At 42.7% G+C, this 24,291-nt stretch overlaps 1 protein-coding gene and 1 non-coding gene across 7 annotated transcripts in view; both read left to right on the top strand.

Moving 5' to 3' along the window:
* The first annotated feature begins 1,094 nt into the window (after nucleotides 1-1,094).
* TUFT1 (tuftelin 1) overlaps nucleotides 1,095-24,291 on the top strand; it is a 51,105-nt gene continuing 27,908 nt past the window's right edge. For all 6 annotated transcript variants that reach the window (XM_070785684.1, XM_019955517.2, XM_070785683.1 and 3 more), the window contains exon 1: nucleotides 1,095-1,241. In XM_070785684.1, coding sequence (XP_070641785.1) covers nucleotides 1,182-1,241 — 60 coding nt within the window. In that variant the 5' untranslated portion in view covers nucleotides 1,095-1,181. The remainder of the gene's footprint in view (nucleotides 1,242-24,291) is intronic.
* Nucleotides 3,475-3,605, top strand: LOC139182398 (small nucleolar RNA SNORA11). Its single transcript, XR_011566062.1, has one exon. It is a non-coding gene; the product is annotated as a small nucleolar RNA SNORA11 (small nucleolar RNA).

Genomic DNA, 24,291 nt, shown 5'->3' with positions numbered 1-24,291 from the left:
TTTATTCCTATGGGGCATAAGGATACCCTAAATATTTGCCTTCCAGGTGCAAAGATACCATCCATTCCTACATTGCATGTGACCCAGTTCCTACCTGGGAAGTTTGTCATCCCTGCTCTTGTGTTCCCTTGAAGAGGGGGTGAGGTGTTCACCAAAGTCTATTGCCAGATTCAGAAGTTCTGCCCACTCAAGAATGGGTCAGACCTCCTCCTGTCTGATGTCCATGAAGATCATAGCCCCATTGAGAAGCCACCTGCCAAGAGCGGTTGGGCTGGAAGAAGCTCCAAGGTCCTGCTTGACCAACCTCTCTTATGGGCCCTTAAGATGCTAACCTGGGCTTAGGGAGCAAATGCCACTGGAAAAATTGAGATTTATCCCTTCCCAAGAATACAAATTCCTTTTAAGGCAATGTGTCCCGCCTCTCCCTTCTATATAAGGGCAGCTTCGATATAATAGCTTCTGCCAAACAAGCCCCACCCATAGCCAAGCTGGCATTGACTTTGGCCTGGGCTTCCTGCCAGGGAAGGGCACTTGCCAGACTGGCTTAGGCCAGTCTGAGTGAGCTGGTCCTGGAAGTCTGTAAGGTTTGCTCAGCTCCACAAACCCTACAGGCTGGCCTATATGTAGGAACAGGAGAATGGAAGACTTTCCCAACTCCTCATCCGCTAGGGGCTGGCAGGGTGATTCTATCTTACAAACACTGGTCTTGGAATTGAAAGGTGAAGCCAAGACTAATGTTTGAGGTACAGCCCATACACGCATATGTGCTTAGTCGCTCAGTCATGTCCTACTCTTTGCGACACTCTGGACTGTAACCCATCAGGCTCCTCTGTCCATGGGATTTTTCAGGCAAGAATACTGCAGTGGGTTGCCATTTCTTCATATAGGCATAAAATGCTATGCAAAACTTCAGTTAAGCAAATAAATTGCTCCCAAGCCATAATCCCCACCTCTACGTAAATCAGAGCGAGCTCAGATGGGCGTGTCCTGATACATCTAGACCACGCCTATTGCACAGTTTCGCCCACTCGTTGGCCAATGGCGTCTTAGGGGCGTGTCCTGTCTTGCTCCCGCCCTGACGCAACAATACAAGGTGGGGCGGTTCGGCGCGCGCCCGTTTAGTAGGAGCCGGACTGCAGGGCTGAGGGTTGGGCTTTGTGCTGCGACCCCCGCAGGAGAAGATGAACGGGACGCGTAACTGGTGTACCTTGGTGGACGTTCACCCGGAGGGGCAGACCGCGGTAAGTAAAAGCGTTCGCGCTGCCTACCTAGCTTGGTATTCTCGTTTTCGAATTCTTCATTTCCAGTGCCCCGCGAGGAGTTCGCTGACATCACCTGATGCCGCGCTCGGTGTGGTCAGCTCCTCGCGGCGCTTCTCTTTCTTCTACCACTTTGCGGCGGGTAGTGGGGTCAGCAGGATAAAGACTCTTCTGAGGCTCGAGGACACGGGGCTTCCCTGCCCTTTGGGAGGACACTGCGGCTCCTGCCCGGGCCTCGGCGCTGGTCGCCGGTGCGCGCTGCTCAGGGGTCCTATGGGCTGTTAGGTTGTGTCGTAGGAGAATGAGCTCCAGGGACGGGATCCCTGTGGTCTTTTGGACTTCGGTTCCTATCGAGGGGGATTAGGCCTTTCTGTGGGTTCTGGTGACTTCAGGGGCTCTTCAAAGAACTTCGTAGTGCTTTGGGCGAGCAGTAGCAAGACAAAGGATACAAAGTGAAATTCTAGGGCTCGGACTGGAGGGTGGGGTGGTAGAACTCCAAGTACGCGGAGATTGGCCAAGGACTCTTACCTTTTGCTAGGAGGCTGTCTGCTTGGGGTCACCTCTCTGCTATGATTTCTGCTCTTTCCCCCATGCAGGTTTTCCTGCTCCCCTCCTCCCATCGGTCAGCCGATAGCTTCCTGGGACTTTTGGTTGGTTTTGCTTCCGTCTTCAAGCACGGAGCAAGCAGATGGAAGGGATGCCAGAACCTGGGCTGAGAAGGGGAGGGAAGTGACCTGCACGAGTTTCTAGACGGAGTGAGAGTGGGGGAGCGAGGACCCCTTCCCATCTGCTCCAGTGCTAAGCGATCTGCCCAGCTCCCCTCACTCCCTTGGTCTCCTCCCCACCACAGCAGACCGTATGATTTTTCCTCGTACCCTCAGAGGAGGGTAGCTTGTGGCTCTGCTGGGAAACCTAACCCAGAATGAATGTGTGCTATTTCATCAGTTTTCAAGCTATTCTGGAGGAGAATGAAACGGGAGCTAAGGTGATAGGGAGTTTGTATCCCTCCCTTTCCCCCACTGCACTCTGATTCCGTTCTGTCTTCCTGTCTCAGCATGCTCTTGAGATAGAGCTAATCCATCTGCACCTGGATTATGGCTTTTCAAAGTATATTTCAAGTTGAGGGTATAGATGATCACTTAATTCGGCTCACAGTCCCCTCTCCATTTCTGTCCAGGCTGTGAGTGTCTATCACATTACAATTCAAGTATTGCTACTGCCCAACCCCAATACCCCCATCCCTGTCTTCTGTTATTTGCCACTCCCCCAGCTCTGGGACACAGAAGAGATGAGAAGAAAAATCCATCCTCTATTGTGTTAGACCCAAGTCCTTTTCCACATGCTTGCTCATTGTTTTGGAATGGCTGAGGCAAGGAACAGGATATGAGGGAAATAAAGGAGAGGGATGACTAGAGTTTTTGCTTGTTGTAGAAAAGAGATTCAGAGAAGTCTTAAATCTAAGGCATTGGCAGTGTTGAGAATGAATTGACACTCTATCCCTTGATGTTTTGCTGCTCGTCTGGTGGGGCAGAAAGAGTGGATTGGAAAATAGCAAGAAATTCAGACAGTCTCCAGCCGTAGATTAGTTTGAAGCTAATCAGAGGCCTCTAGAACAAGAGAGAGACAGAAATTCTCTTTTATTCCTTCTTACCAGGCTGAACTTGAAAGTTATTTGACTTCAAAGGTGGGAATGAAATCACTATTGCCCATATCTGGTGTTGGAGACATTCCTGAGCTCTTACGGAAGAGGAGATGGTAAACAATCAATCAGTCAGGAGACAGGCTTTGTCCTGGATTCCTTTCCTCTGAGCCATCTTGAAGACAGAATTTATGGCTCTGGACAGTCCCCAGGAACCTCTCATATATTCACATTGTTGAATGAGTGCTCAGTGCATGTGCAAAGTGAGTGAGTGAATAAATGAAAGAAGAAGTTGTTTCTTTTGCTGTCAGCAGTGCAGACAATTTAATTTTCTGGTGTGTCCTGCTGAGTGTCAGGACCCTGGGACTGTGTTGGTGTTTCTCCAACAACCAGGCCATGTGCCTCAGTACACCACACATGGTCACTGGAAATACGGCTGCTGCATTCTCTGGGTTGTTTTTATTGTTGGAGGCAGTTGCAGTAGGTACAAGGAGCCAGTGCTTTCCAACTGCTGATCGTAATCACATAGTCACTAAAAATCAACTTAATGGGTCAGAACCAGCCTTAAAAAAGAAATAGATGTGCTCAGAGCAGGAGGCCTGAAGAAATGGCCCCTGTATTTGTAACACACCCTAACAGGGATCTGGGTTCATTGTAACAAGAGGCGCAAAACTTGTGGCCTTCCTGTGAATAAATACCTTACACATGTCCGCCTGCACCTCCACTGGGCAGGGACAGTGGGACAGGGCTCAGTATTGGAAGAAAAGTTGCAGTATTTAGTGGAAGAGCTTGCTACCTACAGCCTGTCTAGCCCGTGCATGGGTGAGCCATGAATGGTCTTATAGTTATAAAAGCTTTGAACCTCTCTTTTCAGGAAAAAAAAAAGAAATTCCAACTGTATGCTCTTCTGGAAATGGTAAAACCATAGAGACAATAAAAAGATCAATGGATGCCAGGAATTTGGGAGGAGAGTGCAGATGAATACACAGAATACAGAAGTTTTTTAGGGCAGTGAAAATACTTTGATAGTATAATGATGGATATATGTCATTATACATTTGTCCAAACCCATGGAAGGTGTAACATACTCACTTGACATAGAGTGAATCTTAAGATGATCTGTGGATCCTGGGTGGTTATGATGTATCAATATACGTTCATCTTTGGTTAAAAAGTACCATTCTGGTGAATGATGCTGATAATGGCTATGCATGTGTGTGGGGAGGGGGAAATTTCTATATCTTCCTGTCAATTTTGTTACAAACCTTAAACTGCTCTAAAAAACAACAAACTTCTTATTTCTTAAAATAAGAAATAAGAGTTAACAGGCTCAGAGTGTTAGGGTAGACATTTTTGGTGAAACTTTTGTTTCAGTTATATCTTTGTTTACATATTACATATGTGTATGTGTATTTATTTGATTGTGATGTAAAATGTGTTTTTTAAGGCCAAAAAGCTTTGCAAGCCACTGTACTAAATTGTACTGGCAAATAAAAGCACAGATGAACTTCATATTCATTTTTTAAAAGACATTTCCAATAAGTTCTCTTATTATAAACAACAGAGAGTGGCTTCAACTAACTTAAGCAAAAGAGGAATTTATTAGAAGGAAATAGGCAGCTCACAGAATTTAAGCTTAAAAAGTCCAAACCAAGGGAGTCCTGGGGGCTGGGTAAATGAAAGGAGAGAATGGAGGGTTTCTAGTTCTGGGTGCACTGTTTCCAGCTGTGTTAGGTCTTTTTGCCATTCTGTTCAAGATTCCAGGGAGAAAGTGTCATTGGCCCCTTCCCCACTTGGCCAGGGCTTGGGGTTCCTTGATTAACAGGCCCACCAAATTACCCAGTAAAGGAGGGAGATTCTCTGAAACAAAACTCAAGTGCTGTTATCAGTGGAGGAGGATGAAAATTGGTAACAAGAGCAGCAATAGACTTAATTTAAATGATCTCTGATTGTCTTTCTTTTCCTTTTTAAATCATTTTTAATCAAAGGAATGTATGTGTATGATTTTAAAAAGATCTAGTAATATCAAAGGCCTTTAAAAAAAAATAGTGAGCAATTCCCTACCTAAGGCTGGCTGAGCAGTAAAAAATCTGCCTGCTGAGGCAGGAGATGCAGATTGTATCCCTGGGTAGAGAAGATCCCCTGGAGAAGGAAATGGCAACCCACTGCAGTATTCTTGCCTGGGAAATCCCATGGACAGAGGAGCCTGGCAGGCTATAGTCCATGGGGTCACAAAGAGTCAGACACGACTTATACTTAGCGACTAAAACAACAGCCACCCAAAACCACCCAAAGTGGAAGTTAGCACTCTTAACTCTTAGTTCTGTCTAGTGTTTATAGCCATGTTTCTAAATAGTTTGCTTATGATTTATCAGTTTTAGACATTGTTGATTTCCTGTTGTAGGAATTATAGGAAGGTTTATAATGGCACCTCTTACATGCTTCCTTTCCCTTCTCCCTTCTTCCCAACGAAATTGTATCACAGTTTTTGACTAAATTGTGGTTCTATTCATAACATTGCAGTTAAGAGCCTGGTTCTGGGAGTCTGATCCATTGGACTAAGTCAGAGCTTCAGTGTTTGCTTTGCCCAAGATCACTTTGATAGACTATTTTATCTCTTTAGTCTCAGTTTCCTCATTTGTAAAATGGGGATAATAATTACATCGTTTTCATAAGGTTGTGAAGAATGCATATGAAATATGAAGTACAATGCCTGGCGCATGGTAAGTGCTGAGATGTTAGTCATTATTTTCTCTTTGTTACTTACAGTGAGACTGTTTTAACTCCCCCTGGTCAAGGGATGGAGAAAGAACACTCTGGTCTGGTTAAGTTTTGCTCCTTCTCATTATGTTGATGTCTGGTCTTACCTGTTCCTTTCCCCTTTCCTCTGCCAGTGGAGGATCTTGAGGGTCAAAAAGGACATCTAGATAGACCCAGAGTGAAGACCTGAATAAGCTTGTCTAGTGTCGACTTAGCTGGGACTGTCTTAGAGTGATAGTCAGGGTTCACGTTTTAGCATCCTGTTCTGGGCTGTTTTCCTCCTTCTCCTTTTTCCGAAATCATGGCCAAGGCAGCTGGTGTCCCCTGATGCTCTGGACTCTGATAAGGTCCCTTTAAGCATCCTATCAGTGTTACCCTTCCTTAGAATATTTTCTCCCCACCTCCACCCCCGGACTTCCCTGGTGGCTCAGATGGTAAAGAATCTGCCTGCAATGTGGGAGACCCAAGTTCAGTCCCTGGGTTGGGAAGATCCCTTGGAGAAGGGAATGGCTACCCACTCCACAATTCTTGCCTAGAGAATTCCATGGACAGAGGCTATAGTCTGTGGGGTTGCAGACAGTTGGCCAGGATTGAGCAACTAACACTCCCCTCCACCAGCACCCAGTCCTCTCTACATTTTTTATATTGGTCAGTCTAGCTAGAGAGGTTTTCTCAATATCTAAGTGGATTTGAAATTTTACATCAGCTGCAGTCTGAACCTTTGTCTTTACCCTGAAATTGGTGTCATTCCTTTAGGACTTCAGAATCTGCATTAGTTTAATGCCAAGTCTTTCCTAACTTAGACTTTTTTTTTTTTTCCATAAAGTTCTGATTTACTGAAGGCTCACTATAGGCCTCATTTTCATTTTCTTTTTATAATAGCTTTATTGAGGTATAATTCACATGCCATACATATCACTCATTCCATATACAATTCAATGGGTTTTAGTGTAATGACAGAGTTGTACAGTCATCAACACAGCTGATTTCAGAACATATTTCATCACCCCATAAAGAAATCCTGACCCATTAGCAATCACTCCCCATTTTCCTCCAGTAGTCCCTGACCCCAACTAGCAGTCTACTTTCTTTCTCTATGATTTGCCTATTCTAGATACTTTATCTAAATGTAATCATATAATATGTGATCCTTTGTGACTGGCTTCCTCTAGTTAGCATGTTTTTGACCCATGTTGCAACGTGAATCAGCATTTCATTCCTTTTTATGACTGAATGATAAATATTACATTGTACGAAAATATTTTGACATGTTCATCATGGATAAATGTCAATGGGCTTTTGGGTTGTTTCTTTAAAAAAAAATGTTTTGAAATTGGAGTATAGTTGATTTACAGTGCTGTGTTTGTTTCAGGTGTATGGCAAAGCAAATCGCTTATACATATATAAGCGATTTTTTAGAATCACTCTTTTTTAGAATCTTTTCCTATATAGGCCATAACAGAGTATCGAGTGGAGTTCCCTGTATGACACAATAGCTTCTTACTGGGTTGGTTGTTTCTTCTTTTCTTTTTTTTATGAATAATGCTCTTATGAACATTTGTTGACAAGTTTTTATGTGGACTTATGTTTTAATATCTCTTGGCAAGAAATACCTAGGTTTGGAATTGCTGGGTCAGAATATTTGCATTTTAAAAGAGGATTCTTCTGGAGCCATTGACGTTTACTCCAAAGGAATGAATGAATTCTAAGCCGGTGGCAGCCCTGGCTCTGTGACACCTGGGTGGGGAAAGAAACTCTGGGGCAGAGGAACCACTCAAGTTCTGTGACTGCCTGTTCCTTTCACTCATGAGCTCTGCCACAAGCTCAGCCCGTAAATTCCTCCCCACATCATTCTGTGTCCCCCATTCGTTGCCAGGTTCTCACCTTTAGGAGCACTACGGCTGATGATGTCTCCAAGCCTGCCTGGAATTTGGGGAATGCTGGGCTCTGTGGGAGGATTTGAGAGGGGAGGCTTATGGAGCCACCAGGCATTGGGCGCCGGCGTTTGCCCATACTTCTCGCAGGTGGGAGTGGTGGGGTGGAGTGTGCACCCAGATGGTTTCGGTTCCATACATGTGTACTCAGAGCAGGTGGGACAAGCTTCCTCGCCTGCTGATAATTATGGTATGTGCCTCTTTGGGTCACGATTCAGTCTTGTGAAATACCTTTGTCTCCTAGGGGTGGGGAGGTTTAGTGGAGGGAACAGGTATGTGCCGGGGAGACGCTTGGCCCAGATTGAAGCCTGGCCAACAGGGGCAGGAAGAGGAAAAGAAAATAGAGAGGAAGGAAAAGGAAATGGTTTTCTAGGGCTTGGGGGCAAAGAAAGCAAAAATCACAAAGCAAGGTAATCAGAGACTGGAGAAGGGGAAGGGGTGCCCGGGAACTGGGGATTCCAGGCTGGCTGGGCACGAGGTGGGTTTCCTAAATGAAGATTGGCCAAGCAAAAGGGTGTCTTCCTCAGAGTTGAGAGTTCTGGAGCCCACCTCCCTCTCACTGCTGGCCCCTGTGTTTTGCTGTGCCAGCGGTCCAGAGAATGAGAACAGCTGCCCCAATTTAGGGTGCCACCCTAAATCCCTTTTTCTCATTTCACCTCCTAATCACCTTGGTTAGCTCTCTGCGTAGAGCTTGTCCAGCCCATGCCTTTGGGCAGGGAACCAGACAAAAAGCAAACACCTGTTTTGTTGGTTACTCTGTGGGGAGGAGCAGGAATGCAACAAAGGGCCAGCTCTGACCGAGAGAGCCCTGCAAGAGGCAGGACCAAGAGTGCCCTGTGAGACCTGTGAGCCCAGTGGGTTAGGAGTCTCAGCCAAGAGAGAGTGGTCCCCCAATCACTGCACCTAGCCTCTTTGACTTTTCTGGGGCTTTCCTCGACCTGACCTCTTGGGAACCGTTGTTTCAAGAGGCTGGCTATTTCCATTTCTCAGAAGGGAAAAATTGAGGTGGCTGCTTCAGAGACCACGGACATTCCAAGTGGAAACAGGGAACAGGATCAAGGGACAAGATGGTGGAGGAGTGTATTTTAGGGTACGGGTAAATTAAGGATGCTGGTTTTCAGCTGAGGGGCAATCTTACTCAGAGGCCCTTGACTCTCATCTGCCATTCAGTCCTCATGGCCCTCATAGCAGCCTGGGGAGTGGGAGCTGGGGAGACATATTTTTCCATGGATCTTTCCACTATTCACGTGAGCCTGAGGTGTGGGAACCTCTGGGGCCTCCCTGTTTATCTCCCTATCACTGTTCCTTAGCGTCTTGATCTCTAAGCCCTTAGCTATGTGTTTACCCCATCCCCGCTCTGAGGAGTGAGTCACAGCTGGAGATTTGTTTGAACAGAGTGGAGAGGTTGCCTATAATTTAGAGGTGGCTGGGCTTCTCCCCAGGAATGTTTATGATGTTAGAGGCTGCTTACCTTGTGATTAGCTCTGTTCCTTTTTCCCTAGAGAAGATGGCTCCCCTTCCTATCTTGCAGTTCAGAGAGTCCCCAGAGGGGACCCCCCTGCTAGATATTTTGGGGTATTCCTAAAGCTCCCTGAAGCCCGCTCACAGCCCTGGGGTCCCTCCAGCCCCAGAAACCAGTGGCACCAAATAGAGAGGGGCCTGGGTTTTCCTCCTTGGCTATGGTTTGGGGTTATGGGGTGAAGTCTGTGGCCTTACAGAGTGGATCGTCTGGTTCTGGAGGATGAAGTGCCAGAAAGAACCCTAGATTTATTCATAGGCTCCTTTTATTTTTTTATGTATTGAAGGTGCACGGGCTTAGTTGCTCCATGGCGTGTGGGATCTTCCTGGACCAGGGGTAGAACCCGAGTCTCCTGCATTGGCAGGCGGATTCTTTACCATTGAGCCACCAGGGAAGCCCTCACAGGCTCCTTTTAGACAGTTGGTTTCACATACTCCCCTCCCTTGAAGTTTTCCTAGAGCTCCTTGGGAAAGTCAATGCTGCCTGACTTTTGGGAAGTGATTTATGGTTTGCAAAGTGCTTTCACACTGTTCCTAAATATCTACTGCCTACTTGCCTACAGTACAGGCAAGGTAGGTATTATTACCCCCTATTTTGCAGATGGGAAATTGCCCAGAGAGATAAAATGATTTGCTCAAGGATTAGTAGGTGCCATTTGTACTCAAACCCCACCTCTGTCTCGAAGTTTAGTACTTTTTCTTTCCGTCTCTTTCTTTTATATATTTTATATAGGAATGTCACACAAATGCATTTTTGTTGCAGACATTTCAAACACTGTAGAAATATTGATATATGACCTGAAAGTCCCTTTACTCCTCTGACTTCTTCTGTGTGTTCAGTCGTGTCCAACTCTTTGCGACCCCACGGACTGTGGCCTGCCAGGTTCCTCTGTCCATGGGAGTTTTCAAGCAAGGATATTGGAGACGGTTGCCATTTCCTCCTCCAGGGGATCTTCCCAACCCAGAGATCAAACCCGAATCTCCTGTGTTGCAGGCAGATTCTTTACTGCTGAGTAGACTTTTTCTAGCTTAGTGTGTATGAGTTCAGTGCTTTTCTGTTGTGGTTACTTTCAAGAAATGCCAGTGTGGCATGGTGGTTAGGAGTATAGACTCTGGAATCACAGGGCCTGGGTTTGAATCCTGACTCCTCTCCTTATTAATTATGTGACCTTGGGCAAGATACTTATATGACTCAGTTTTCTCATCTGTAAAATGGGGATTTATACCTAGCATATAGTTGTCTTGTGAGGATTAAATGAGTTAATACATATAAAGCACTTAGAACAGGACCCGTAGGGCTCAGCACGTAGTATTCGCTTTATTTAGGAGCTGACAATTACTAATTCTCTGAACATATATATGCACTTAAATAAATAAGAGGTCATATTTTATGAATTAAATTGTGACTTGCGTTTTTCACTTAATATACCTTTTTAATATTTATGTGGCTGCATCTGGTCTTAGTCGTAGCGCGGGATCTTCACTGCATCATGTGGGATCTTTGGTGCACAGCCCCTCTATTGCAGCGCGTGCAGTCTCTGTGTGTGGCATGCAGCCTTTCTAGTTGTGGCACTTGGGCTCCAGAGCACATGGGCTTCAATAGTTGCAGTGTACAGACTTGGTTGCTTCACGGCATGGGATCTTAGTACCCCGACCAGGGATCTAACCTGCATCCTCTGCATTGCAAGGTGGATTCTTAGCTACTGGACCACCAGGGAAATCCCTCACTTAATATATCTTGGAGGTCTTTTCCTGTCAACTTGCAGAGGTTTACTTATCAGCAGTGTAGTATCTCATAGCATGGATATTACTATACTTAATTCACTCCCTCGAGACTACTTATGCTGTTTCCAGGCCTTTAAGTATTGTTAAGAGGATTGCAGTTAACATTTTTACACATATATCTTTGGGTAAATGTGCATGGATTTTCATAGGGCATATTCCTAAAAGTGGAATTAGTCAAAGGGTTTAAAAAAGTATGCACTCTTAATATTGGCCAAATTGACTTCTAAAAATACTTGTGTAATCTCTGATGATACGCATTTGAAATTAGTCTTTTTTCCTGCATCCTCACCAATCCTAGGTATTATCAGTATCTTTAAAATTTGCCATTCACTTGATCTAAAAATGATATTTCTGCAGGATTTACATGAAGTAACTCACTCACTTTACTGAAAAGCAAGGAAGGATACCTTTGTATATGGGAAGTTGTTTTTTTTTTCCTGTCACACCATGTGGCATGCGGGATTTTAATTCCCTGATGCCCAGGGATCGAACCCATGCCCGTGCCCCTGCAGTGGAAGCACAGAGTCTTCATCACTAGTTCACCAGAAAAGTCCCTATACGGGAAGTTTTAAAACATAGCAAATAAAATGGTCACCTGTGTACTGAACAGCCACCTTAAGAAACAGAACATTAGCAATACTTTGAAGCTCCCTGGGGTCTCTTATGGATCATAACCCTTCTGCTTCCTCCACAGAACTTTGGAATTTTGTGTTTTTATTTTTTTTGTTTTTTATTATACTTTTACTACATACTCAAGTAATGTATTGCTTAGTCTGACGTGTTTTGAACTTTGTGTACATGGCGTCATCTGTATTCTACTGCTTACTTTTTTGCATAATATTAATTTTGAGATTCTTTCATGTCGATGCATGTAGCTGTAGTTCATTTATTTTCACAGCTGAATATACTGGTTCATTGTATTACTGTGACAGAGTTTATTCACCCGTTTCCTTGTCAGTGCACCATTCGGGTTGTTCCCAGTGTTTTCCCACTGCAAGCAGTGCTGCCGTGAGCGTACTTCTACGTGTCTTATCTGACACTTTTCAAATCAAAATTTAATGAAATTCCCCCAAATGATAACTCATTATTATTTTAATTTTTGCATTTCCTTTATTACTGGTAATGTTGGGCATCTTTTATATGTTTTTTAGCCATTTGTATTTCTGTTTTAAATTCATTCATTCATTCATTCATTCCTTTATTGGCTGTGCCGGGTCTTCATTGCTGCCTGTGGGCTTTCTCTAGTTGCGGCAAGCAGGGGCTACTCTTCGGTTGTGTGCATGGCTTCTCCTTGCAGTGGCTTCTCCTGTGGCAGAGCACAGGCTCTTGGGTGCCTGGGCTCAGTAGTTGCCGTACACAGGCTTCAGGAGTTGTGGTTCGTGGGCTCTAGAGCACGGGCTCAGTAGTTGTGGTGCACGGGCTAAGTTGCTCTGCAACATGTGGAATCTTCCCGGACTAGGGATTGAACCCATGTCTTCTGCATTGGCAGGCTGATTCTTAACCATTAGACCACAAGAGTAGTCCCTGTAGTTTTTCTTAGTGTTGCCTTTCTTGGTCTTTGCTCATTTTTTTTCTTGTTTCCCCCCTTTTCATGTCTGCTTTTTTCCAGTGTTCTATACCGCTTCTCTAAACTGAGGAGTCTAATGTTCTCAAAAGAAAAGGAATTGGGAAGATCCCAGATGACATTACCTGGAATTCACGCAACACATATTCTTTGACATGCCTACTCTAAGCAAGGCACCGTGCTAAATAAGCCATCAAGTCTTCAGGAGCTTATGATTTTATCGGGGAGAAGAGCAAATAAGTAGTTATGAAGGAATGGGGCCTGTGTTACAGTTAGGGTATGTAGGATGCAGTGGGTGCAGGAGCAGGCTATGACAGAGGGGTGCTGGCATAGGATTGTTCGAGCAGAGCCTTAAGGTTGAGTGCAATTCTCCAAGGAGGCAAGGGAGGGGAAGGGAATCTCAGAGGAGAGAACAACAGGGACACCTTTGGGGAGGTGGAAACGTGTATTGCATTGGAAGGCTCATCAACAGAAATTTGGATTTGGGTGCTTTGCTACAGTTGGATCAGGAAAGTTTGGAATAGCTCGTGTCGGGTACAGGTGAGGTCCTGGTGGGAGTCAAGACATTATGTGATCCGGACAGTGATAATAGGTCTGATCATAAGGGAATTTTAATGCTATGATAAACAGTTTTTAATTTTTTTTTTTTGCTTTAAAAAAAGGCATACATTTATGTATGTATGCAGTAACATACATTCATAAATGTACAATCAAGCAATTTTCACACACTGGACACTAACCATCACCCAGATCAAGAAACAAATCATTACCAGTATCAGGGAGTCCCCTTTTGTCCCCTTCTAGTTATTATCTACCCTCTATCCTCACGGGTAACCACAATCCTGACTTCTGAAAGCATTCTTTATTTTGCTTGTTTTTATACTTTTTGTAGAAATGGAATCATATGGTATGCTTTATTGTCTGACTTCTTTTGCTTAACCTATCTAAAAACATATCCATAACATATCCATGTTGCATGTCCATTAGTTCATTCTTTTCCATTGTTGTACAGTGTTCTGTTATGCGGATGGCTATATCACAATTAATCCATTCTACTCCAAAACATTGCTAATTTTGGCTATTGTGAAAAATGCTACTATGAACATACTAGTGTGTGTTTTTTATGGGGAAAATACATATGCATTTCTATTGAGTAGATAACCAGGGGTAGAATTGCTGTGTTATAAGATGCTTATACGGAGAAGGCAATGGCACCTCACTCCAGTACTCTTGCCTGGAAAATCCCATGGATGGAGGAGCCTGGTAGGCTACAGTCCACGGGGTCCCGAAGAGTCAGACACGACTGAGTGACTTCACTTTCACTTTTCACTTTCATGCATTGGAGAAGGAAATGGCAACCCACTCCAGTGTTCTTGCCTGGAGAATCCCAGGCAAGATTCTGGGGGAGCCTGGTGGGCTGCCGTCTATGGGGTCGCACAGAGTCGAACATGACTGAAGCAACTTAGCAGCAGCAGCAGCAGGATGCTTATAGGATTGAAGGCAGGAGAAGGGGACGACAGAGGATAAGATGGTTGGATGGCATCACCGACTCGATGGACGTGAGTTTGAGTGAGCTCCGGGAGTTGGTGATGGACAGGGAGGCCTGGCATGCTGCAGTCCACGGGGTTGCAGAGAGTCGGACACGACTGAGCTACTGGACTGAGGGGGTGTCACTCATGTGTTCATCTGTGGTAGATACTTCCAAAGTGACTGTGATTGATTGTGATAATGAGTAAACCCTCCATCAGTGTATGAGAGTTCTGATTGTTCTACAGCCCCTAACACTTGGTTGTTTTTTTTTAACCCTTCATTCTGATGGGTATTTTGTGGTATTGCCTTATGGGGTTAGTTCCTAGTTCTTTGATGACATGGCTAATGAAATAGAACCCTTTTCATATGTTTTATTGGCTATGTGAATATCCTCTTATGTGATGATTCTATTGAAGTGTTTTGCTCATTTTTCTGTTGGGCACCACTCTCTCTCCCTCTCATGTTCCCTCCCTCCCCTTCTTTCTTCCTTTAAATATGCTCTTTATTTTGAAATAATTTTAGGTTTACAGAAAAGTTGCAAAGATAATACTCATATACTCTTCACTCAATTTTCTCCAATGCTAGCATCTTATATACCCATGGCACATTTGTCATAACTAAGAAATTTTTAATGGATATAATACTGGTTAACTAAATTGTAGACTTTAATTGGATTTCACCAGATTTTTCACTAATATCCTTTTTCTGATCCAGGATTCAGTCCAGGATATCATGTTGTTTTTTGTCTTACAGAAATTCTTAATGTATTCTGAATATCCTTTGTCAGATATTCATAGAATGGATATCTTCTACTCTGTGGGTTGTCATGCACTCTCTTAATGGTGCCTTCTGATGAATGAAAGTTCAAAATTTTAATATAGTCCAATTTAACAATTTTTTACGAGAAGGACTTTTTTATGATGTGTTTAAGAAAAATTTTGCCTTTGTCAAGGCCGTAAAAATGTTCTGAAAGATAGAAAGTGAAGTTGCTCAGTTGTGTCCAACTCTTTGTGACCCCATAGACTACAGCCTGCCGTCCATGGGATTTTCCAGGTAAGAATACTGGAGTGGGTTGCCATTTCCTTCTCCAGGAGATCTTCCTGACCCAAGGATCCAACCCAGGTCTCCCTCATTGCAGGCAGACTCTTTATCATCTGAGCCACTAGGGAATCCAAAAAAAATATTCTATAAAAACCCTTATTTTTCTGGGAATTCCCTGATGGTTCAGTGGCTAAGACTCTGCTCTCCCGATACAGGGGGACTGGGTTTGATCCCTGGTCAGGAAACTAGATCCCATGTTTCACAACTAAGACCCAATGCAGCCAAAAAAAAAATTAAAAACTTTTATTTTTCTGCTTTTCACATTTACATCTGCAATCCACTCAGAATTAATGCTTATATATAGTATGAAGTAGGAATTAATATGTATTTTCTCCCATAACAAGGCATGTTTATTTTAACCTGTATGCTTATGGAAAATATTTTAAAGAGGAGCATTGTCAAATTTTGAGGAACTGGCATTTTTGTATGTCTGTGTATATTAGTCACTGTGTTCTCACTGAAATGTTGTACTGTCCATCTTACCAGCTAGTAAAGTAAGGCTGAGGGAGAGTAAAATTAATACACACAACAAATGAAAGTCAGAGCTAATGTTTGGGCCAAGGTCTAACTGTTCTAAATGCTGTTCTTTTTCTGCAAAGAAGGTAGAAAATCAGTCTGGGCTTGAGGGATAATGGACCAGGCAACAGACCTGGTGGTGATTTGGGAACTACTTGTTATGTATCATCTCATTCTATGGAAATAAAATATGCTTTCTAAAATAAAAAATAAGTATATGAAAAATAAAATGAAAGAAGTTGATCATATCCTACACTGAAGTTGTGGGTCAGTTAGGCTGAATAAATTAGTCTGATCTATTCATGGAGTATTAGTACTGCTGCTGCTGCTGCTAGGTCGCTTCAATAGTGTCCGACTCTGCATGACCCCATAGACGGCAGCCCACCAGGCCCTACTGTCCCTGGGATTCTCCAGGCAAGAACACTGGAGTGGGTTGCCGTTTCCTCCTCCAATGCTTGAAAGTGAAAGTGAAGTCGCTCAGTCGTGTCCGACTCTTTGCAACCCCATGGACTGCAGCTACCAGGCTCCTCCATCCATGGGATTTACCAGGCAAGAGTACTGGAGTGGATGCTTAATGTGATGAAAATTAATGATGAAATATTAAAGGGGGAAAGCAAGTATATAAGTGTATATAGTAGTATGCCTTTCAAAAATGTGCATAGAAAAAATTGTAAGGAATACATTTTAGTAGTGGCTATTTTAGAGTAGTAGGATAATAATTACTTATTTCCTTTATTATTTCTTTAATTTTTATCTCTGTAGGTATTTTTTTAACACAGTTGTAGATTCACATGCAGTTAAAAGAAATAATAGAGATCTTTTGCATTTACTTAGCATTTCACTTTGACTTTTCACTTTCATGCATTGGAGAAGGAAATGGCAGCCCACTCCAGTGTTCCTGCCTGGAGAATCCCAGGGACGGGGGAGCCTGGTGGGCTGCCGTCTATGGGGTCGCACAGAGTCAGACACGACTAAAGAGACTTAGCAGCAGCAGCAGCAGCAGCATTCCTCAGTGGTAACATCTTACAAAACCATAATGCGCTGTCACAACCAGGATAGTGACATCAATACAGTCAAGATATAGACTGTTTCCATCACTACAAAGATTCTTCAGCTTCCCATTTTAGAGTCACACCCACTTCCTTTCCACCTCCTTCTTCTCCCTAACTCTGGAACCCCTTTGCCTGTGCTCTGTTTCTGTAATTTTGTCCTTTCAAGACTATTAGATACATGGAATCATATAGTATGTAACCTTTTGTGATTGGCTTCTTTCATTAAGCTTAATTCTTGGGAAATTGATGTTGCATGCGTCAGTAATTAGTTCCTTTTTATTGCTGAATAGTAAGCATTCCATGTTTAATCATTCACTTACTGAAGGGCATCCAGGTTGTTTCTGGTTTTGGGGTATTACAAGTAAAGCTGCTATAAGCATTAGCGTGCAAGTTTTTAAAAAATGTTTATGTATTTTTAAGTGGAGGATAATTGCTTTACAATACTGTGTTGGTTTCTGCCATACATAACATGAATCAGCCATTGGTATACATATGTCCCCTGCCTCTTGAACCTTCCTCCCACCTTCCACCTCAAGTGTGCAATTTTTTGTGTGAATGTAAGTCTACATTTCTTTGTGATAAATGCCCAGGAGTATAATTCCTGGGTCATATGGTGATTGTATGTTTAGTTTTTAAAGAAATTCCAAACTATTTTTCAGAGTGGCTGTGTCACTTTATATTCCCACCAGCAACGTGTGAGTGATCCAGTTTCTCTGCATCCTTGCCAGCATTTGGTGCTGTGGTCTTTGTTTTAGCCATTCTAATAAGTGTGTAATGATATCTCACTGTGGTTTTAATTTGCCTTTCTTTAATGACTAATGATGTTGAACATCTTTTTACATGCTTATTTGCCACCCGTATATTTTCTTCAGTGAAATATCTTTTCATGTCTTTTACCCATGTTCTAACAAAACGTTAGGGAATAAAATCTTTGTATTTATGAGAGATATTAGTTTGTAGTTTTTTGGGTTTTGTTTTCTTTTCAAAATTGTCTTTGGTCTTGGTGCCACAATAAGAATAGCTTTCATAAATGAATTTGAAAGTGTCCTTCCTCTTATTTTCTGGATGAGATTATGTAGAAATAGTATTGGTGCTAATTTTTAAAATACTTCATAGAATTCTCCAGTGGAGTCATCTGGGCCTGGATATTTCTTCTTAGGGAATTTTTTTTTTTTTTTTTTTGGCTCTGCCACATGGCTTGTGGGATGTCAGTTCCCCAGCCAGGGACTGAACCCAGGCCATGGCAGTGAAAGCCTGGAATCCTAATGACTAGGTCACCATGGAACTCCTCTGAGAATTTTAAAATTATGATTTAAATTTCCTTAATAGTTATAAGGCTATTCATATTACCTATGTCATATTAGATGAAGAACTTCAGTAGTTCATATTTTTTTGAATAATTGATTCGTTTTTCTAAATTGTCAAATTTATGCTCATAGAGTTGTTCATAGTATTACCTTATACTTTTAATACCTCCAAGTTCTGTAGAAATATTGTGTTTCATTCCTGATATTGGTATTTATGTCTCTCTGTTTTCTTCTTTGTCAGTCTTATTTGAAGTTATGAATTTCATTGATCCTTTCAAAGAATAGCTCTTTGTTTCATTGGTTTTTTTCTATTGTTGTTCTGTGTTAAATATTATTTATCCATGCTCTTATTTTTATTAAGACCTTTTCCCTGCTTGCTTTGAGTTTTGTTTTTTTTTTCCCTAAATTCTTGTAGTGGGAGCTTAAATTATTGATTTGAGACTTTCTTTTCATCTAATACATACATTTAGTGCTATGAATTTCCCTCTCTTTAAAGGGAGTTTCTCTTGCTTTCCCTCTCTAAAGAACTACTTTAGCTATATCCCACAAATGTTGATGTTTTGGTTTTTCATTTTCATTCAGTTCAGCGATTTTTAAAAATTTCCTTTGACAGTGTCTTTTTGACCCAAAGATTATTTAGAAGTATGTTGTTCAGTTGCCTAGTGTTTGGAAAATTTCCCATTATCCTTCTGCTATTTATTTCTGGTTTGAATCCATTGTGGTCATATAACGTCCTCTGTATGATTTCAGTTCTTTCAAATTTGTTGAGCTTTTTCATAGTCCAGATTATGGTCTGTCTTAGTATGTGTTCCATAGATCCATGAAAACAATGTGTATTCTGCTGCTGTTGGGTGGAGTATTCTGTAAATGTTGATTAGATCTTGCTGGTTGATGGTGTTGTTGAGTTCTTATATATTCTCGCTAATTTCCCCCACCCCAATTGCTCTGTCAGTTGTTGAGGGATAGGTATTGAAGTCTCTAACTATAATTGTGGATTTGTTCTATTAGGTTTTGTTTCACATATTTTGCAGCTTGGTGTTTGGTGAATATACATTTGGGATTGCTCTGTCTTCTGTGTGGATTACATTACGTAACGTCGTTTTCTATTTATGGTAATTCTCTTTGCTCTGAAGTCTACTTCTATCTACTTCATCTGATATTAACATAGCACTCCTGCTTTCCTTTGATTAATATTTGCATGATATATCTTTTCCCATTCTTTTACTTCAACCAGTCTATATTTTTATATTTAAAGTATTGAATATGTTTCTTATAGACAGCATGTAATGAGTCATTTTAAAAAATCTATTCTGCCAACCTGCTTTTTATTTTTTGGTTGTGGTTGTACAGCTTACTGGATCTTAGTTTCCCAGTCAGGGGTCTAGCCTGGGGGAAAGTATGGAGTCCTAACCATCGGACCAGCAGGGAATTCCTGCCAATCTGTATTTAAGTGATGTATTTAGACTGTGTACATTTAGTGTAATTATTGGTATGGTAAGCCTGCTATTTTATTTTTGTTTGTTGTTTGTTTTCTTTGTCTTTCAGCCATTATTTCTTTCAGCAAGTTGAGTACTTCTTCAACTTTCTTTCTTGTCTCCAACTGAGATTCTGATGACACAAATAGAGATGACCTCTCAAGGCCCAAATCCAGGCTAGTCTGTGCTCTTCCAGTTAAAATGCCATGGCTGAACCCAGGATGTGGCAGTGAAAGCATCAAATCCTAACCATTGGACCATCAGGGAACTCCCGAGACTATGCTTTAATCAAAGTGCATGCCTGTGTACTGCGGAAAAGAGTTAGCAGCCACTTTGGCTATTTTGGGCTTCACTGGTGGTTGAGTTGGTAAAGAATCCGCCTGCAATGCAGGATACCTGGGTTCGATCCCTGGGTTGGGAAAATCCCCTGGAGAAGGGAATGGCTACCCACTCCAGTATTCTGGCCTGGAGAATTCCATGGACTGTATACTCCTTGGGGTCACAAAGTTGGACACAAGTGAGTGACTTTCACTTTCACTTGGCTATTTTGAAATCATTTCTTCTTTTTTTTGTAATGTTCTCTTGACCTAGATGTCGTGGAACACTCACTATGCATTCAGATAAGGCTTACCTTTGTTAGGGGCTGTGGCAGACAGCTGCCCACAAGGAGTTAACAGTTAGAAGATCACATGGCTCACAAATAAGTGAGAGGCACTTGCCACCAGAGGCCTTGTGAAGCAGAGGGAGCAAAGGGAAGAGAGTATGTGTTTCCCGCAGGATGTAGGGAAGTGTCATGGAAGATGTGGCAGTTGAATGCAAACTCTTGAGGGACTCACAGGTGCCCCTGGTGAAAATAAGAAGAAAGAACAGTTAGGCAAAGGAAATTAAGAGAGTGAAGTTACTAAAGTAGGAAAGCATGGGGCATTTTGGACCAGGGGCAGTGAAGACCAGTGACAGCAGAGGCGAATTGACTCAGATTGTAGAGAGCCTTAAAAGCCACACTAAGGGTCTGGGTTTTATTTGATAGGAATTAAGGACTTCCGTGGTGGCTTAGATGGTAAAGCGTCTGTCTACAATGAGGGAGATCCGGGTTTGATCCCTGGGTCAGGAAGATACTCTGGAGAAGGAAATGGCAACCCACTCCAATACTATTGCCTGGAAAATCCCATGGACGGAGGAGCCTGATAGACTACAGTCCATGGGGTTGCAAAGAATCGGACATGACTGAGCGACTTCACTCACTCACTCAAGTGTTTCTGTAAAAGCTAGCTACGTTGCCAGGTTTGGTAAGCCTTAAGGGCCATATGGGAGTGTCTTCAAACTTTCTTGTATTGGGGCTTGTTCCAAGAACTGGGAAGAGGCTAATATTTGAATACTTTCCTCTTATGTGGCTTCCCCAATGGCTCTGCTGGTAAAGAATCTACCTGCAGTACAGCAGACACAAGAGACTTGGGCTCCATCCCTGGGTTAGCAAGGTACCTGGAGAAGGAACTAGCAACCCACTCCAGTATTCTTGTCTGGAGAATCCCATGGACAGAGGAGCCTAGCAGGCTACAGTCCATGGGGTCTCAAGGAGTCAGACATGACTGAGTGACTAAGCATACACTCTTAAGTGGCAGAGAACAACCTCCATATATTTTCAGTTAATCTTAAACAAAAAAGCTAGTAGTTGGATGGTAGTGTTTCCATTTTATAGGGTGAACACAGGGTATCTGATTACAGAGGCTGATTACTTCTCCACCCATTTGTTCTTTCTTGTGGAGGAAGATCTGTTGCCTCCCAGAGAAGCTTCTCCCAGCTTTCTGGGCAGAGTCTATTCTTTCTTCCTCCTGTCACTCCATCAGATATTTGGAAGGTTAGGAGGATTCCTCAAAACTGTTAAGAGTTCAGTTAAGTTGATTTGCTCAGTCATGTCTGACTCTTTGTGACCCCATGAACCACAGCACACCATGCTTCCCTGTCCATCACCAACTCCCAGAATTTACCCAAACTCATGTCCATTGAGTTGGTGATGCCATCTAACCATCTCATCCTCGGTCGTCCCCTTCTCCTCCTGCCCTCAATCTTTCCCAACATCAGGGTCTTTTCAAATGAGTCAGCTCTTTGCATCAGGTGGCCAAAATATTGGAGTTTCAGCTTCAACATCAGTCCTTCCAATGAACACCCAGGACTGATTTCCTTTAGGATGAACTGGGTGGATCTCCTTGCAGTCCAAGGGACTCTCAAGAGTCTTCTCCAACACCACAGTTCAAAAGCATCAATTCTTCGGTGCTCAGCTTTCTTTATAGTCCAACTCTCACATCCATACATGACTAGAGGAAAAACCATAGCCTTGACTAGATGGACCTTTGTTGACAAAGTAGTCTCTGCTTTTTAATATGTTGTCTAGGTTGATCATAACTTTCCTTCCAAGGAGTAAGCGTCTTTTAATTTCATGGCTGCAATCACCATCTGCAGTGGTTTTGGAGCCCCCAAAATATAAAGTCAGCCACGGTTTCTACTGTTTCCCCATCTATTTCCCATGAAGTGATGAGACTAGATGCCATGATCTTAGTTTTCTGAATGTTGAGCTTTAAGCCAACTTTTTCACTCTCTTCTTTCACTTTCATCAAGAGGTTCTTTAGTTCTTCTTCACTTTCTGCCATAACGGTGGTGTCATCTGCATATCTGAGGTTATTGATATTTCTCCTGGCAATCTTGATTCCAGCTTGTGCTTCTTCCAGCCCAGCATTTCTCATGATGTACTCTGCATATAAGTTAAATAAGCAGAGTGACAATATACAGCCTTGACATACTCCTTTTCCTATTTGGAACCAGTCTGTTGTTCCATGTCCAGTTCTAACTGTTGCTTCCTGACCTGCATATAGGTTTCTCAAGAGGCAAGTCAGGTGGTCTGGTATTCCCATCTCTTTCAGAATTTTCCACAGTTTATTGTGATCCACACAGTCAAAGGCTTTGGCATAGTCAATAAAGCAGAAATAGATGTTTTTCTGGAACTCACTTGCGTTTTCCATGATCCAGTGGATGTTGGCAGTTTGATCTCTGGTTCCTCTGCCTTTTCTCAAACCAGCTTGAATATCAGGAAGTTCACGGTTCACATATTGCTGAAGCCTGACTTGGAGAATTTTGAGCATTACTTTACTAGCGTGTAAAATTAGTGCAATTGTGTGGTAGTTTGAGCATTCTTTGGCATTGCCTTTCTTTGGGATTGGAATGAAAACTGACCTTTTCCAGTCCTGTGGTCACTGCTGAGTTTTCCAAATTTGCTGGCATATTGAGTGCAGCACTTTCACAGCATCATCTTTTAGGATTTGAAATAGCTCAACTGGAATTCCATCACCTCCACTAGCTTTGTAGTGATGCTTCCTAAGGCCCACTTGACTTCACATTCCAGGATGTCTGGCTCTAGGTGAGTGATCACACCATCGTGATTATCTGGATCATGAAGATCTTTTTTGTACAGTTCTTCTGTGTATTCTTGCCACCTCTTCTTAATATCTTCAGCTTCTGTTAGGTCCATACCATTTCTGTCCTTTATTGAGCCCATCTTTACATGAAATGTTCCCCTGTTATCTCTAATTTTCTTGAAGAGATCTCTAGTCTTTCCTAGTCTATTGTTTTCCTCTATTTCTTTGCATTGATCACTGAAGAAGGCTTTCTTATCTCTCCTTGCTATTCTTTGGAACTCTGTATTCAAATGGGTATGCTGCTGCTGCTGCTAAGTCACTTCAGTTATGTCCGACTCTGTGTGACCCCATAGACGGCAGCCCATCAGGCTCCCCCGTCCCTGAGATCCTCCAGGCAAGAACACTGGAGTGGGTCGCCATTGCCTTCTCCAATGCGTGAAAGTGAAGAGTGAAAGTGAAGTCGCTCAGTCATGTCTGACTCTTCAGGACCCCATGGACTGCAGCCCACCAGGCTCCTCTGTCCATGGGATTTTCCAGGCAAGAGTACTGGAGTGTGGTGCCATTGCCTTCTCCATCAAATGGGTATTTCTTTCCTTTTCTCCTTTGCTTTTCGCTTTTCTTCTTTTCACAGCTATTTGTAAGGCCTCCTCAGACAACCATTTTGCTGTTTCTCATTTCTTTTTCTTGGGGATGGTCTTGATCCCTGTCTCCTGTACAATGTCATGAATCTCTGTCCGTAGTTCATCAGGCACTCTGTCTATGAGATCTAGTCCCTTAAATCTTTTTCTCACTTCCACTGTATAATCATAAGGGATTTGATTTAGGTCATACCTGAATGATCTAGTGGTTTTCCCCACTTTCTTCAGTTTAAGTCTGAATTTGGCAATAAGGAGTTCATGATCTGAGCCACAGTCAGCTCCTGATCTTATTTTTGCTGAGTGTATAGAGCCTCTCCACCTTTGGTTGCAAAGAATATAATCACTCTGATTTCGGTGTTGACCATCTGGTGATGTCCATGTGTAGCGTCTTCTCTTGTGTTGTTGGAAGAGGGTGTTTGCTATGACCAGTGCATTCTCTTGGCAAAACTCTTATTAGCCTTTGCCCTGCTTCATTCTGTACTCCAAGGCCAAATTTGCCTGTTACCCCAGGTATTTCTTGACTTCCTACTTTTGCATTCCAGTCCCCTATAATGAAAAGGACATCTTTTTTGGGTGTTAGTTCTAAAAGGTCTTGTAAGTCTTCATAGAACCATTCAACTTCAGCTTCTTCAGCATTACTGATCGGGGCATAGACTTGGATTACCGTGTTATTGAATGGTTTGCCTTGGAAATGAACAGAGATCATTCTGTCATTTTTGAGATTGCATCCAAGTACTGCATTTTGGACTCTTTTTTGACTATGATGGCTACTCCATTTCTTCTAAGGGATTCCTGCCCACAGTAGT

This window comes from Bos indicus, chromosome 3 (assembly GCF_029378745.1).
Source record: "Bos indicus isolate NIAB-ARS_2022 breed Sahiwal x Tharparkar chromosome 3, NIAB-ARS_B.indTharparkar_mat_pri_1.0, whole genome shotgun sequence".
Classification (NCBI taxonomy): Eukaryota; Metazoa; Chordata; class Mammalia; order Artiodactyla; family Bovidae; genus Bos; species Bos indicus.
Note: the sequence above shows the minus strand (reverse complement) of the source record. Positions and strands in the feature narration are given on the sequence as shown.